We start from the raw sequence: 17,685 nt of genomic DNA, 5'->3' as shown, positions 1-17,685 counted from the left end.
AAAAATCAATGAAGTAAAATTTAAATGGAGAGCATAATAAGTATATTCTTGCAAATTAAGTAAGTTTGAGGGTACTGAAATATTTTTTGACACAGTTGGAAATTATGAGTCTTAACATCACTAGTACACTAGTTACTTAAAAAAAATTCTAATATATTTTCTGTATCATGTCTATCTAGCTACCTTGACCTGAACCCTACTTTAAAAGCTAATTCGTCAGCTCACTAGCATCCCCCGGCTGAATAAAGGGTAAATAAATTACACTCGGAGATGGTCAGCATTTAAGCAACATCATTATAGCAGATTAAAAGAAAAACAGCGTATTATCGCGATAATTACTATTTTTGACTGCGACTAGACAAGCTGACCCAAAATATAATCCATCGTCTTGGAAACGCTCTAATACGGAAGCTCGCGAGGCCCACAGGAGCCGAAACGCGAAGGTTGTCAGGAGCAGCAGGAGGAGGCCACGGCTGGACAGTGTCTGACGTGGAAAGTGTCAGCACTGAGTAAGAAACTTCGGGCCAAAACAAGCCTCGAGAACAAAATCCCCCCAGTTCTCTGTAAGCTCCTGCGGGTTTCACAGAGGACAGCACAATGAGTCTGGATAAGGCGAAGCTGTGTGATTCACTGTTAACCTGGGTAAGTTTGACAGTAGCAACATTTCGAGCAAGGCTAACCGCCGGCTAAGAGGTGTCAGCAGGTGTTAGCAAATGTGGAGAATTACGGCTTTACTTTTGGAAGTTGTGGGCTCACGTAATCGATAAGGGGCATCTTTACTGACTTGGTCAATTAAACGCTTGGTGTTTTAAGTTGTAAGCTAACTGTCACTAGCCAGCCGAGCTAATTGGCTTTGTGAACACATTGGAGGTTTGCTCCTGGTGGTCTGCTTTATCTCTTATCCATGTTAGCAAACTGACTGCATTGTCAGCAAATTAACTGCCAGAAAAACAAACCCAAATAGCTTAGTGTAAGCTGAGAGGCCTAAGGAGTAATGTTAGGCTATCCAACACAGCCACGTTATTTTCAAAGCTCAGAGCAAATCCACCTGTTTGGCTCCTTTCTACAAAGAGGTGTGAAGACTTGGACTGAACTAAGACACCAACTAATAATAGCATACTAAGCAGGGCTGTAATCCCCCATTGCTGCTTAGTATTTTTTTTTTTTTAATTTAAGTTATGTTTAGAAAGCTTGAGCAGCTTTACACAAAATCCCCAAATACATAAATCCCCCTTCTTTCTTTAAATTGGAAAGTTTTTAAAAATGATCTTGAGCAATTGTTCTTTAGACTTTCTGAAGGTCTTTCAAAGTTTCTTTTAACATCGGCTACTTTTTTACTCATTGTCCAGTCCAGTCCTCGTATCTGACCATTCTCAAAGAAATGTTTTTGTGTTTTTAAGCCACTCAACACTGACCTATGAATTATTCAAGCATAAAAAGACACCCAACTCAACGGATGAGCTAGTGTTGTCTACACAGACAAAATAGAGAACCAGTTTTAAATTGTATCTTTAGGCTTTACTAGCAGCAATATAACTTGTTCCTATTCCCAGTGATAACACAGGTTGACAGGCATAAAATGGTATTTATATAAAGAAGGTGATTCACTAAGAGCTGTTGGCTGAAAACTTCACATCTCAGCATGGTGTGCAGTGTGTCCTTAAAAATGTAAGGAAACTGAACAGGTCGCGGACAAAAGATGTATCAAGGATCAAAGAAGACTATATACAGCAGAGGAGCAGAATATAAAATCGTGGCCTTAAACAATAGAAAAAATTAGATGCATCAAGTTGACCCATCTACTGATTACTGATCAGAAATAGTCTCAGTGGAAATGTGGAGGTCAAGAAGCCATTCTTAAGGGAAGAAGGCAAGGACAGAAGGCTGAGCTATGCCAAAGTGGAACTGAACTTAAAATGGGTGGTAACAGATCTGGTGGAGTGAGTTAGAAAGCAGTAAAAATTCATTCTTTTTACTGCTTTTTTTTTTTTTTTTTTTTTTTAAATACTGTAAAAATTCAGCCTAAATCTGAACAAAATTTTGTTCAGATTTAGGCTGCTCTACAGAGGAGATCAGGAGAGAGTACAACAGTGAGACTCTACAGCCATCTGTAAAACACAAGGAAGGCTCTGTATGGTATGGTGTTGGCTTTCAGTCAATATTTTTGGGATCTTTTCAAAATTGATGGAACTATGAATGCAGAAAAGTGTAATACCATCTGGGAACCATCTAATTGGTAATCATTCTATTTATCAGTATGACAGTGATCTCAAACACCCTGGCAATGCAATGAAAGCATACCCAAATAGAAAAACACACAAGACAACACCATCAGTCATGGATTGGCTTCCCTAGAGTCCAGTCACCAAACATTAAAGCATTGTTCTGTTCAAGATGATTCCACAAATGGCAAATACCAAATATGTATTTTCAAGTTTGTTAGAATTGTATAAATCACGTTTTCCCCAATTTACATTTATGTTTGTCGACGTTTCAATAAATCACTGCACCCATTTTCCTAATGATTCAAGATTTTTGCACAGTGCTGTTTAGAATGGGGATATTAGATTCATTTATTTAATATAGTAATGTTTTCACCCTGGTTTAGTTTAATGTAATGTTGCTGTACATTAAATGTCAAAACATTGAAAGGTTTCTTTCTTTAATGACCAGCTCTTTAATGTCTTCACTCTCAGTTACAGACATTTCAGGTGCCATCGTGCAACAGCAAGCACGACCTGACAAGCGGAGTGGCCATTGCACATGTACTGCACAGAATGTAAGCACAAGCAGTATGTCACCAGTGTTGTTTCCACTAACTGCACGATTGTCTTCTGGAGATTCATTCAGAACTTACTCACTGAAATTTGCTTATCTGTATAATTTTGGATTGCCATTAAGTCCATTATCTATGCAAAATGTAGCCAGTTAAACAGTAAATGTTACCCAGACATGGCTCTGAATACCTCAGGCATCGGTGTGATTTTGTTTGTTTTTTAAATAAATAAAGTGATGTGTGCAGGCTTAATCACATCAACCAATTATTGGAAAATACACATTTGGAAAACAGATTTTTAATCAACCTATTTTAGCTGTAGCTGCTTCCCATGCTGTGTAGCTTTTAATGAATAGTTTTACTCTGTCATTGTGCCTGAAGGGACAGAAACACAGGGTCTCACTGCCCTGTGGTCTTGTTATCAATCTCAGTATCCAGAGATGTCGTCGTTACAATTCTCTTGTGCTCTCATTAACAGAGACCCTTCTTGGTTTAATGAGACATGGCTAGGCAGGATCAAGGAGGAGAGCGGGGCCAACTGGCGCCTCAAGGTAATTTGTGAAACAGCATGATATGACAGAACACCCTGTAGTTATCTAGAATGACTAAAATCAAAGATCTTTTTTTAAATTCTTCTGCTTGATTAATGAAAGTGTTACGATTGTAACCCCGTTTCATTCTTTCAGGTCAGCAATTTGAAAAAGATTCTGAAAAGCATGATGGAATATTATCACGATGTAAGAAACTTTTGCTGATTTGGCCTTCATTTTTCATGTGCTGCTTGACTCGAGCCTACCAGCTCACTTTTCTGTTTCGTGAACAGGTGCTCGGTCACCAGGTGTCTGATGAGCATATGCCAGACGTGAACCTGATAGGAGAGATGGGAGATGTCACAGAACTGGGAAAGCTGGTACAGCTCGTGTTGGGTTGTGCAGTCAGCTGCGAGAAGAAACAAGGTAGGCCTGTACACAAGTACATTTCTTCTGCTTTCATTTAGGAATAAATGCCTCATAATCACTGCTGAGAAGATATTTGTCAGCATGAAAACACAAAAACGCAATTCAGTGATCTCAAGTCATTTAGAAATGCTCACACGGACGGCAACTTTATTTAGACAACAGCTGTATTTAGCAGCTGGCCACTCACTTTATACCCAACTGCTTGCAAAGCATAATATGACATGACATACTATCATGGTGGCCAGATGGCCTTGTTTTCCTCCTCCATCCTTGAATAGACACTTTCTGGATTTTTTTTTTCATAAATTTTTGCAAATGTTTAAAAAAAAAAAAAATGGACTGACCTCTTGCCAACATAAACATTCATTAGGGGATTAGGAGCAACATTAGGAGACGTGGCTGCTGGTTAACTGCTATATATGGCAACTGTGTTGAAGCACAAGATTAAAAGGTGCTAGAATCAGCATTCTTGTTATTATAGTAAATACATTTTATTCTGCTGAGTTGTAGAAGTAAAGAAGATGTCTCACACTTGTGGGTTTGCTTTTCAATAGCTGGGAAAGGCAGTGACTAAACTGCTATGAGATCTAGAAGAAGGGAGGGGGAAACAAATTTTTCAAATGTGGAAATTAATTGCTGCACAACTATGCCAGTAATTGGCACAGAGTGTGCAAGTGTGAGCACCTCCTGAAAGTTTTCTGGTCTGCAGCATTTGGATGTGTGTTAACACAATACCACAGTCTTTCCAGTGTGAACATCCTATCAAATTCACCCCAAGGACAGACCGTTCAGCACTCAGAGAAACGGCAAATAACCGAAGATCTACATCTCAGACACTACAGAACTCAGTCAACATGTTAAATGTTGATGTTCAAGACAGCGCAATTAGAAAAAGACTAAAGGAGTATGGCTTGTTTGCAAGGGTTGCAGCAGAGAGCCTCCTTCATCTAAAAGGAACATGGCAACACAGCTCAGGTTTCCAAAGCTGCATCTGAAAAAGCCTTAACGATGTCCTTTGGACAGATGAGACCAAAGTGGAAATGTTTGGCTATAATGCACAACACCACATGTGGCGAATAGCAACAACCGCCTCACACCAGCTGATAGCACGGTGGTGGAGGGGTAAATGTTTGGACGTGTTTTACAGCCACAAGACGTGGTTAACTCAGTCATTGAGCTGACCATGAACTCCTCTGTATACCAAAATATTCTAGAGTCAAATGTGAAGCTTTTGACAGCTAAAGCTTAGCTGAAATTAGGTCATGCAACAGGACTCTGGTCCCAGACAATCTACAACAGAATGACTGAAAAGGCAACAACAACAAAAAAAATCAAGGTGCTGCAATGATCCAAAGTCCAGAGTTCAACCTGATTGAAATTCTGTGGCAGGACCTTAAGAGCTGTGCATAAATGAAATGCTCAATGAAATGAAATGAAGCAACACTGTAAAGAAGAGTAGGACAAAATTCATCCACAGTGATGAGAGAGTGATAAAGTCATACCAGAACTGATTGCTTCAAATTATTGATGTTAAAGGCTATTCAAGCTACTGCAGGATGGAGTGTATTAAGTGTTTGGCATAGACTGCTGCATAGAGTACTAACATAAGAAGACTCATTTAATCATACATGCATATACTGCAGGGGTGGGGGAACTCCAGGCCTCAAGGGCAAATTCTAGATCTGTCCTTGATCCAAAACAGCTTGTTTAAATGGCTAAATAACCTCCTCATCGTGTCTTAAAGTTCTCCAGAGGCCTGGTAATGAACTACTCATTTGACTCAGGGTGAGATCTAAAACCTGCTAGACCCTCGAGGCCTGGAGTTCCCAACCCCTGGTATACTAGATTGTTGGCTTAAGGTGGTTCATTAGTTATAAAGCTTTCCTTTGAAAATGAATATTTTTTTGTTCCTCATTTCACAAATGGCAGAAAGATCGACCCATCCAGATGTGCACTCTTTTTACTTCCTTCCTGTGAAATAAGCAGTGTTGGACATTTTGCATCTTGCGTACAGAAATACACATTTATTAAATTGGTGATAATGATGGAGACATGTTGGCATTCTCAAAAAAAAATAAGGTGTATGCGGTGCTCTTTCTTCTTTGGAGAGGTAAATGTTGGTGGCTTGAAACAGAAAAAGTTGGAACAGTTGTTTTTCTCTCAGTTATGGTCTGATCAATTTGTTGACAAGCTGTTTTCCCGTTACTGATAACAGCTCATGAGACAAAAAATGGTCAGGTCAGTTTCACAGAAAATTGACTGTAAAGCTGAGTCGATTTTTACAGCAGTGGTTTGACTTTCATGGGAGCGTGTGTGTGTGTGTGTGTGTGTGTGTGTGTTAATCTGTATTTGGCTGAGACTTCACTGGCCTTTGTTGTCTTCTAAACGCAGAGCAAATCCAGCAGATAATGACACTCGAGGAATCTGTCCAGCATGTTGTGATGACTGCCATTCAGGAAGTGAGTGAGCCTCTTTTTCTTTCCTCTTGGTTTACCCTGATTTGCATTAATCCAATTCTTAGTCACGGTTAATTCAAAATCAAAGAAGTCTGGATAAACATAAGACTAAAGAGCATCCCACAGACCCCTACTCTATGCTATTTACAAAGATGCGTTTACTGTTATCACCACCAAAGGGACTGTAAAAACCTGGATCATCTTCCAAGGTTTTTACCAAACAAGGTTATTCAGAGAACCAGATAAATCTGCCTTTGGCAAAAGACTGTTATTTTATTTTCCCTGTGGTTGCATTCATTGACTCACGTTCCTGTTTTGTTTTAGCTCTTATCGAAGGAGCCGTCATCTGAACCGGGAAGCCCAGAGACCTACGGGGATTTTGACTATCAGGTAAAAACCCACAACATATTCATTCCCCTACTTGTTTTTTACTTAGATTTGCTACATCCTGTGTTTGTGTTTACTCCCCACTGCTTTGATCAGTGTCAAATATCCTCTGTCTGCACGTCTTTTATTCGCAGTCCAGAAAGTATTATTTTCTGAGTGAGGAGGCAGACGAGAAGGAGGACCTGAGCCAGCGCTGTCGACACCTTGAACATCAGGTTGGTTTACTAAACACGGTTTTGATCATACTTGGCAAACATTTGCTGAGACTTTAAAGATATAATCCTAAGATTTCACTTCAGGTCAATTTGGCAATCAAGTCGGTGGAAACTGAAGAGACACTCTTTGAGCACACATTGGTTCAACAAATGGTTTTGTTGCACAAGCATCATCTGATTAAGGCCAGTGCTTTTCACACAAGACACAGTAGAGTTACAGCAGTATGTCAGCAGTGCTGGCAAGTTTCTGTGCAACCCTGCTAAAAGTGCTTTAAATCTATCATTTTGGTCCTTCACGTCTTTTTCCTGTGAGTACTTGAGTATAAATTCCACTTTTGTTTAGTTTGAACTCGTTTAACAGGAGATGGAGCAATAAGCATGATTGAGTACAGAAGTACGCTATAAAAACACTGAGACAAAAACCATACAACACTAATGTTGCAGTCCACCTATACATGGCCTACATTTATTGGTTAAATTTGATGGGTGTACCAAGTTTGGATGGTTCCCACCTTGGCCGGAGGGGTGTACTATAAAGCAAGATTATTGGATTATTCAGGTTAAAATCAGCGTTTTCAATGTCTGGAAAGTGGCTCCCTTTTCCCTGGCTACAATACTCTGGTAACTTATGTTAAACATACAACCTGGTCCAGAGCACATTATGTTCCTAGTTGAAAGCGCCACATTTTTACTTATTCCAGCATGCTTTAAGTGGGATAGAAAATGGTATGTTACAGGTTGACAAATTGCATCTATAAACCCTAACACAGTGGTGTCCAAACCTTTACTGTTTAAATGTATAAGGTTTACAGTTTCAGAGTTGTGTGCAGCTCTCACGTTAGAAATAAACAGCGGAACGCAGCTATAGAATGAATTCAGTAAATATGAATTTACTTCAAGATGATATATTTACTACGTTGCATGCTTGTGATGATATCGAGTTTGTAATATTAACATTAATGTGTTTAATTGTAGTAGTAGAAGTAGTATAACATTTCATGTCAGACAAGAGAAATTCTGACTTAACAAAGAAAGTTGATCGTCGCTTTCTGGGGTTTTAGGTTTAGGCTTTAACAGAAAGCCGGGCTTTTTTGACTTGCCTCATAGGACACCCCTCAGTTCTCACTTGTAAAGAAGATTTTGAGCTCAGTGTGTAAGAATATAAAGAGTGGATAGCAGAATAGCTGTTGCTGGGGAGAAATGGTTTGATTGCATGGAAATCTTGAGGATTATAACTTTAAGATGAGTCTCGGGTTTGTTTTATCAATCTTTGAGCTGTTGACTTGAAATTTGAAAAAATAATGCCATTTCATCTCTGCCTACCAGATTTACAGACTCTCAGAGGTTTAGTTTTGCTGTATTTTTTTATTTATTTATTTTTTTAGAGAAGCATGTTGCGTGTGTCTGTGCCTGCAATTTATTTGTGCTCTGGCCTTTTATTGATTAGCCAGCCAAAGGCTTTGTTTGTGTTCCCTTGACTTGTTTTTGCACCACTGAATGTGAGCGGACTAATTCAGACTTTTTTCTTTTTTTTGAAAAAGAGGATCCCAGTCGATAGTTGCATAACATCAAGATAAAACTGACACATTGCCTTGGGATGGAGCAGTAGCCAACTATAATTTGTACTGCTCCCAGCCCACCTGTTTGTTTACTTACTCGGCCCACGCATTAGGGATTAGTCATTTGTGTTGTTTTGAAAGCTATTTACTGTTACTGGTTTGGTGCTAAAGCATGCAATCTGTCCTTAAAGTTCAGTGTAGGGTTTTGCTGTATTCAGACTGGAAAGATATCCTGCAGGTAAGTATGCGCTCCCCTCTCTTAATATTGGAATGCAAGCTTGTTTAACTATGAGCGCCGTTCAGTCTGACACAAACATTTAAAAGTAATGCAGCTCTAAACCACAGCCGGCCCTTTCCTCAAACCAACCACCGTCATCGATGTAGATCTGTTCTCCTGCCGACTATTAATGTTACACATGTATTACTTACGGTCCTCAATGAGCTCTGCATACTCGTCTGCTCATATCATGAGGATCTGCTTTGAACCCTGGGGGTAAAGCTAACAACTGCACTACTGAGAATGTTCCATCTGCTTGAGATCATTGCACACCAGCTGACTAACACACATTTTACAAAAGAGCTTGTGATATTACAGCAAAGCATGTGTTTAAGGTCCTCTTTGCACTGAAAGTGGTGAGTTATCGCTGTTTATCTTGTTTTCCTTCATGAATCTGTTGTGTCCTTGCACTGTGGCTTTTTTGTATATAGGCTGGTTTTTTTTGCTGCTTTTTGTTATGCTTCAATCTCGACCTTTCCTCTATTGTGTCTCCTTGTCCTGTTTTTCACCCCTTTTTAAAGCTGTAGCTCACCTTCCGTCTCTTCTCTCTCAGCAGTCCACTGCACACTCAATCTTTACACCTCTTTTTGCAATGTTTGTGCTCCGTTTCTCTCTCCCACCCCCCTCCGACAGCTGTCAGTGGCTCTGGAGGAGAAGATGTCCCTGCAGGCAGAGACGCGCTCCCTGAAAGAGAAGCTCAGCCTATGCGAATCTCTGGACGCCTCCACCACTGCCATCACTGGCAAGAAGCTGCTGCTGCTGCAGAGTCAGATGGAGCAGCTTCAGGAGGAAAACTACAGGTACAAGTGGTACTTAAGTACTTAGGAAAACAACCCGGGGTTTATAATGAGTGTCTCAGTCATTAACTCTTTAAAAAGATGTAGTAGTAGTAGTAGTAGTAGTATAAAATTTCAGCCCTCGTTCATAACATATGAGTCAACTTTATAAAGACATGCAAATCAGATGCCGTTGAGTCAGCTGTTCCTTTGAGTGTCTTTCAAAGTGCATATCCAGTCATATTAACCACTGTATATCTCAGACTGGAGAACGGCAGAGACGACATGCGTGTGCGGGCAGAGATACTGGAGCGCGAGGTGGCTGAGCTGCAGCTACGGAACGAAGACCTGACCAGCCTGGCGCAGGAGGCCCAGGCCCTCAAAGACGAGATGGACATCCTCAGGTGAGAGCAGCTCGAACAGATCGAGTTCAGTTGATCATGAAAATGTAAACAAGCCAGTTAAACAGTGGTTATTATGTAAGGAGTGGTGTAGGCCTTTTTGCAAGCTCACAAGTTTGTAGTGAAAGAAACTGCAGAAAGTTGCGCTTTGTGGGCGTTTGGTCACATGGACACTAAGTGTTTGTGTTCATGCTTTGCAGGCTTTTTTGAATGCATTACATTCACAGTTTACACGTGTTTTACATATAAAGGTTTTCCTTGTGTCAAAACGGGTAATTGTAAACATTTGCTAACAACTTCTGCTGAGCTACTACTTCAGGAACTGTGAATAAAACAACTGCCAACAATCAGAAGGTCCTGCTAGTAAATATTGTATGTGAATTACAGGGTGCAATGCTTCTTTTATTATACAAAGATTGTTTTAAATATATTTGCTTCTGTCCAACAAATTCAGTGTTTCCTTCTGTTTGAGTAGTAGTTGCAAAAAACAGTGGATGAGTTGAAGTTTCTTGGCATATTTGAAGATTGATCTCTGTAGAAGAGGCAAAAACTTTAAACAGTTTTGATCCTGAGTCCAAAAGTATCAATACACATACTAATACAGTGTTGGTAAATTCTTAATATCAAGAATGTTGATAATGACGAGCCTTTTCCTTTAAGTAGTAGTTCAAACTGATAATAGATGAACTCACAGAAGCAACCCCCATGCTGCCCACACACAGATGTCCATTCTGCTCTCTCTGACATCTGTGTTGATAATACAAATTTTCATGCATTGACACCGGCTTGCGTCAGAGTACACATCTACATGGACGCATTGTGTTAAGTATAACTCATATTCCTCTGCTGTTGCTCGATGCCTCCCACGCTATGCTTTCCTTCCCCCTCAGGCACTCGTCTGACCGGGTGAACCAGCTCGAGGCGATGGTGGAGACGTACAAGAGGAAGCTGGAGGACCTGGGAGACCTGCGCAGACAAGTGCGCCTCCTGGAAGAGCACAACACTGTGTACATGCAGCGCACGTGCGAGCTGGAGGAGGAGCTTCGCAGGGCCAACGCTGTCCGCAGTCAGCTGGACACCTACAAGAGACAGGCAAGCTGTGCTTTTGCCTGTTCCTGTGCTGGGACATCCAAGAGATGCGAAACACATTCTGGCTCGTACACGTGTTTGGAAACCCTTTTCATTTATTTATTTATTTATTTATTTATTTATTTATTTAAAATAGAGCACTCTGGCTGACTGTATGCTCTCTGACTTGTAGGCTCATGAGCTTCACACCAAGCACTCAGCAGAGGCCATGAAAGCTGAGAAGTGGCAGTTTGAGTACAAGAACCTTCACGACAAGTACGACGCACTGCTGAAGGAGAAGGAAGTGAGTCGGAGAGTATTTTTGAGAAATTAAAAATAAACAGTTTTTATATGGGGGGAAATGTGCACATGGTCTACAGAGTGTTTTTGTACACTGAGGCCCTCTCATTTCCCTCTCGGTCTAGTAATAGTTTTGATTTCAGTGATGACAAATGATGTTTAGATTGGCGTTTGTTGTGATCATTACAGAAAGCACTTCCCTACATGGAGAATTGTGTCCTGGTAGATACTGTACTATTCTTCAGCGGACTCCCACATCCTGTGTCAATTCTAGTAGCTTCTGCAGTCAAGGAGTGATTAATTTTCTCGCTTACTTGTGGGTGTAATTAGGAAATGTGCTAATATGACGTGGATACTTGTATTTGCTCTGTCTCTGTCTGGACTGCATCGCATCCAAGTCCAGATATAGAAAACCTGACGCTACATGGATCTTAAGGCCACTTAAGGTGTTTTGGTGTCCTTTGTTTTCCAGCGTCTGATCGCAGAAAGAGACACACTGCGGGAGACAAACGATGAGCTCAGGTGTGCACAAGTCCAGCAGAGGTATCTCAGTGGAGCAGGTGAGTTGAAAGCATAGGTATGGCTAGAAAACACCTAAAACAATGGGCTTTACTGAGAAATATGTCACGCACTGTTGGAGGAAAAAAATAAATAAAACATAAGGAAACTTGGAAGTTGGACCCTCTTCTTCCTTTAGAACAGCCTTAAATCTCTGTGGCACAGATTCAGGAAAGTGTTGGAAACATTTCTCAGAGATTTGACATGATAGCATCACACAGCTACTGCAGATTTGTCAGCTGCACATCCATGATAATCTCCCGTTCCACCAAATCCTAAAGGTGCTCTAGATCTGGTGACTGGACACTACTTGAGTACAGTAAACTCTGTGTTTAACTCATTCACTGCCAGCCATTGGCAGTGAATGAGTTAAACCCATTGACTCATTCACTGCCATTGACGGCTATAGACGTCAATGGCAGTGAATGAGTTAAGAATGGTGTGTCATCCTGCTGTAAGCAACCATCAGAAGATGGTCACACTGTGGTCATAAAGGGGTGGACATGGTCAGTGAGACACATGAAGAGACTACACAGATCACTCCTAATTAAACTAAAATCACTTTTCTTTCCCATTCAGATGTTCAGTCCACATCTACATACATAGATGCTTTTTGTTGCTGTCATGTGATTGGCTGATTAGATATTTTTGTAACTGAGCAATTAAACTGGTGTACCTAATAAAGTGGCCAGTGAGTGTAATGGTAATACTAAAGAGTGTAACTTTTTTTGGGGGGGGGGATTGTAAACATTTACAGTGAAAAAATTTCTCAGGCTGAAATTGGCCTTTTTAGTAAACGTGGTCAAGTGTCCAGCTGACAGTGTGTGCGAGTCCTCCATCCAAATGCAGTCAGATAACAGTGGTTCTGGTTCAGAGGTCGTCATCCTCTGCACCGCTTACTAGAAAGGAAGCAAAGAACCTTCTAAAGACTGATTCAGCTCCACAGCCATAATTCAGTTTAATTTCTCTATCACAACAGTCGCCTCAAAGTGCCTCGTATCATATTTTTCATTATTGAGCTCCTTATTTTATTCTGTTAATCGTTTTAAATGTAGTTCAGTTCTATTGAATTTGGGATCTTCAGTGTGATTTCTGTGCAACTATTTTGTTTTAAGGGGGGGTTTGTTTGTGCTGTTTCACTTCATCAAACTGATTTGGGGTTGGGGTATTTTGTTTGGTTGTTTGTTGTTGTTGTTTTTGGGGGGGGAGACACAGGAATTACTCGACTTTTGCGATGATTTGTTTGTCTGACTGTCTTTCTCTCTGCAGGAGGCTTGTGTGACAGCGGTGACACGGTTGAAAACCTGGCTGCAGAGATCATGCCAACTGAGATCAAGTATGTCTGTTTGCACATTTCAATGTTTTCTTTTGTTTGGTGTTTTTTAACCATAATAAGAAGGCCGTTTTATTTTAAGTCTACACAAACATGCCTCGGTGTAACTTTCACTCACGCACTCACTCGTGCCATGTGTACATTCTTGCTAACACAACCACAAAAGTTTATTTTTAGAAAGTGGACGTTGCGTGCCAAATGGCGACACATGGCGCGTTTGGCCTGGGCGTTGGTGGATAGAAGTTTCGTTCATGCTTCCATTTGCAGCCGCCATTCTCTAACCCGTTTATTTTATCCCCGCCTCTCTTTTTCCCTTCACCTCCTGTCGCCCCGCTCTTATCATTGCTGCTTTGACAGGGAGACAGTTGTTCGTCTCCAAAGTGAAAACAAGATGCTGTGCGTCCAAGAGGAGACCTACCGACAGAAACTTGTGGAAGTTCAGGCTGAGCTGGAGGAGGCTCAACGCAGCAAGAATGGGCTAGAAACTCAGAACAGGTAGGGGTGTGTGTGTGTCCGCACACTCTTCTTTCAGCAGTGTTAAATAACCAGTCTGCTTCTAGGCCACCATACTGTGCGTTCCTGGACATTAAGCTGGTTGTTTGGCTGATAGGAGGAGTGATATCTGCCTAAATGTCAACTCACCCTCTGGACTGTGTGTTCAACTGAACTGTGTGGGCTGGACTGGAGGACAGACAAGCAAAAAGCCAGATTGTCCCTCGACTCAGAGTGTGTGTGTGTGTGTGTGTGTGTGTTTACATGCCTGTGGGCATGTGGACATGTGGGTGGACTGTGTGTGTGTACGTTTGTGTGTGTGTGTGTGTGTGTGTGTGTGTGTGTGTGTGTCCATTGCAACACCAGGCCCAGGATGTGGGAAGCATCCTCAGCAACAGTACCAGGAGGAGAGGAGTGGAGTGAGCATGCTCAGTAGAGCAGAGCAGTGAATGGCCAGGCGGCACAGTCAGTGCCTGCAGCAGATGTACAAGGACCCACTTGATACTTTGCAAACATCTTCCACCCACAGTAGCAGCAGCTTAATAAGTTTGTGTTGCATCTTTCACGTCTTTTACCATCTGCCTCTCTATAAACCCTTTTCCTTCTCTAGTCATGCCCCCTCCCCCACACACCTCCCTCCTTTTGTTTTTTGTTTTTTTCCTCCTTCTCTTCCCAACCTTTCCTCTCATTCTTACCCCATGTTTCCTTTATTTTCCTCTTTCCAAGGCTGAACCAGCAGCAGATCTCAGAGCTGCGTTCTCAGGTCGAGGAGCTCCAGAAAGCACTCCAGGAGCAGGACAGCAAGAACGAGGACGTGAGTAGAAAGACCGGTTTGCTTCTCATCTGCCCACTTCTGCTATTACATAACTCAACACAATCAAGCTGACAGAATATTGGCAGCATATACACAGTGTGCAACTGACTTTTTTTTTTCTCATCAGTTTTCCCTTGAAGAAGTGAAATATAAGATGCGAGATTAAATTCTAACCAACAAAGTCATTTATTATGTATATGCTCAAGTCATTGAAGGGTTTTAGCTGGCATGGTATTTATATGGCACACTGAGTATATTGAAACGATTAGTTCTGAAATCACTCTGCCTTTGAGGACCGCATTGTTTGTTCTCCTACTTTGATACATGTTGTGTGGGAATTTAACCCGTGTTTGCTGTGGTGATTCACCGGTAACGCCTGCCCCTCTGTGTCTGTCTCTCTCCGCCTGCCCCCACCGATCAACTCTGCCAAAATCAGGCCATCGTAAGTACGGCCCGCCCTCTCTCCAACTGGCCTATGATTTGACTTTGACACCTTGACTTTCACAGTTTAGTGTGTGTGTGTGTGTGTGTGTGTGTGTGTGTGTGTGTGTGTGTGTGTGTGTGTGTGTGTGTGTGTGTGTGTGTGTGTGTGTGTTTGTTTTTAAATGTGCCGTTTTAAGTACAATGGATTTTAAGTTTCTTTCTTTCTTTTCTTCTTCTTTGAAGTCGTCCTTATTGAAGAAAAAGCTTGAGGAGCACCTGTGAGTATTATTTTTCTGCTGCTTACTGATGCCTGTCTGCCTTCTGTGCTGCAAACAAAAGTGAACTCACACAAGTGTCGATGTGTGTACTGTTCCAGGGAGAAGCTCCAGGAGGCCCAGTCAGACCTGCAAAAGAAAAAAGAGGTCATTGATGACCTGGAGCCCAAAGTAGACAGCAACAGTAAGGAATGTCATGTAGATGGTATTCAGAAGAAGTTCAGCTTTGTTCCTTTCCTAAACACAAATTTGTTTTTCCTTCTAGTGGCTAAGAAGATTGATGAACTCCAGGAGATCCTGCGGAAGAAGGACGAGGACATGAAGCAGATGGAGCAGCGATACAAACGCTACGTGGAGAAGGCGAGAACGGTCAGTGGTTATAGGAGTACTGCACTTTTTATTTCACACATTTTTAAAGACTTCGACCTTTTTAAATATCAGAAAAAATGATGTTCTAAGCTCTTTAAATTAATATCCTTTTGTGTGCAGGTGATCAAAACCCTGGATCCTAAGCAGCAGCCAGTGGCTCCTGATAGTCAGGCCATGAAAAACCAGCTGATGGAGAAGGAGAGAAGAATCCAGCATCTGGAGGTATGAACCTCTGACTCTGAGAGACAAGTGTGCTTCCATCAGCACTGTAAATCCCACTAATGCATGATGATGGTGTTCCTTTTATACAGCATGATTATGAGAAGAGCAGGGCCAGGCATGACCAGGAGGTGAAACTCATCATCAGTGCCTGGTACAACATGGTGAGCGAGCGTGTAAATACACAAAAGCTCAAACAGGAACTACATCCACACCACCCAATCCCTCACTCCTTCATCTTTCTCTTTCCTCCGCCCTCTTTACCTGTCAGGGAATGGGGCTGCATCAGAAAGTGTCTGGTGAGCGGTTGGGCTCCTCCAACCAGGCCATGTCCTTCCTCGCCCAGCAGAGACAACTCACCAACGCAAGGAGAGGCCTGACACGACACCACCCGAGATGAGACACGGAGGCGTGACAGTTACCCTCAAATGAAAAGCAAAGTGCACACAAGGTGATCCATGTGATCTCTGAGTGTCTTTTGCCTTTTTTATGCCTTCACTGGGATCACTGTGCCTCAGTTTTGTCACGCTGCTGCTGCCCCCTGCTGGCTCTTACTGATATGAGAAGATTTCTTTTCTCCGTTGGGCTCCAGAGCAGAAGCTCTCTGCTCTGATTAAAAAGTAGGAGTTATAGGCCTTAAGAAGAGGCGACCTCACCTTTTAAGGTGACTTTTATTTCCCCTGTAGCTTCTTGGACTTTTTTTTTTTCCTTGAACATCTATTTAAAATCCTTTTTTATTTATTTTTTTATGTTAAACAGTGAAACAGAACTGGAACAAGTTTTGTCAGGTGCCAGTTTAAATGTGATAGATGACAGAGAAGTTTGACTACTCCAAGTGCTACAGAACAAAAGCTGCACAAGCTGTCCTCATACCTCCACTACAGCAGATCGTCACGTTCACTACATTTTGGGTTTTATGTGTTTGCTGAGGTTGTTTTTTGTTTTTTTTTTTGTTTTTTTTTCTTGTAGCGTTTTTATTTTTAGTCTAAGTTTGAAGTACCTTTGGGAAAAAATGTAAAAATCAAGCGGGTGTGTAACAGCTTTAGTCTTGATTTCTTCTGTATTCTCTTTAAATGCTTTTTTTTTTTTTTCCCCTTCTCAGCCTTAAATCTGAAACATGTCTTTTGTAAATATTTTCACAGTGTACACCAAAGCACTTTCTCTCTAGAAGGGTGGGTTTGTTCAGTGCCTCGCAAAAGTCTCCCATGCTAGCCCTTTATAGATGAGACTGAACACTGACATGTTTGCAGCGCCAACACTGTTTCTGTCACACTGCAGGTACGTGCTCAAGTCTGGTGATATGACTTTTGTGTATTTTTCTTTTCGCTGTTGCCTCTAAATATTATTTTTTTATTTTTTTTATTCCTATCCATAAGACCTCCCCCATCAGGGGGTCTGATTGTGGGTCAGACCCAACTGCACTCTCCACTTTAAACACAAAAACTGGATAACACTATGCGAGAGTCTCTAATCATAAAAACACTAAAAAATATATAAAACTGAGTCAGCTGATGTGCTGTTTGCCGCTGCTAGGTGTTGTTCACGGCTGAGCTGAGCTGGAAGGAAACGTGTTCTTCAATGCGCTGGAATTTTTCCTGTGACAGGAAATCGACAGCAGATTAAAAAGCCTGAGGCACATTTATCAGACTCTACGTCTGCCTTTCTTTACAACCGTTGATCAAGTTGTTTTTGTGCGTCCCATGTCAGAGCTGCTGTCCTGTGACTTGTACTTGCCTCTAACAGTTTGTGCTATGATCTACAAAGACCAGAGTCCTGCTGTTGTGTAAACACTTTTTACTTTTTTGTTCTACTGATTTTTTTTTTTTTTTTTTTAAGTTGGTTTTTATGGCGTAAAATTATTGGTCCACATATGCATGGTGTGAAAGGTTGCATCATGAAATGGTCTACTAGATTATAGCATAATGTACTTGGCACAGGGTTAAATTATTTGTAGTCCTCTCTGTTCTACTTTTTGCACTACAAATAAATGGGATCTTAAGTTAAAGATGGCATTTTGTGTTCTTCTTT

At 41.4% G+C, this 17,685-nt stretch overlaps 1 protein-coding gene across 1 annotated transcript; it reads left to right on the top strand.

Annotated features, from left to right (window-relative positions):
- Positions 1–410: 410 nt before the first annotated feature.
- Positions 411–17,662, top strand: hook2 (hook microtubule-tethering protein 2). Its single transcript, XM_086288400.1, has 22 exons — positions 411–642; positions 2,697–2,779; positions 3,255–3,327; positions 3,463–3,513; positions 3,600–3,732; positions 6,127–6,194; positions 6,516–6,581; positions 6,713–6,793; positions 9,263–9,429; positions 9,669–9,809; positions 10,697–10,898; positions 11,068–11,178; positions 11,647–11,734; positions 13,002–13,068; positions 13,423–13,560; positions 14,284–14,371; positions 15,038–15,072; positions 15,171–15,253; positions 15,335–15,438; positions 15,559–15,660; positions 15,750–15,821; positions 15,929–17,662. Exons 1-22 carry the CDS (start codon positions 598–600, stop codon positions 16,055–16,057), a joined length of 2,127 nt encoding a protein of 708 aa, XP_086144526.1. The 5' UTR covers positions 411–597; the 3' UTR covers positions 16,058–17,662.
- The last annotated feature ends 23 nt before the right edge of the window (positions 17,663–17,685 follow it).

Source organism: Aulonocara sp. 'chitande type north' Nkhata Bay, linkage group LG4 (genome assembly GCF_057382095.1).
Source record: "Aulonocara sp. 'chitande type north' Nkhata Bay isolate Kocher_YH1m ecotype deep benthic linkage group LG4, A_spYH_male_GT1.1, whole genome shotgun sequence".
Classification (NCBI taxonomy): Eukaryota; Metazoa; Chordata; class Actinopteri; order Cichliformes; family Cichlidae; genus Aulonocara; species Aulonocara sp. 'chitande type north' Nkhata Bay.
The sequence above is the reverse complement of the archived record's forward strand: the minus strand, read 5'-3'. Positions and strand labels throughout refer to the sequence as shown.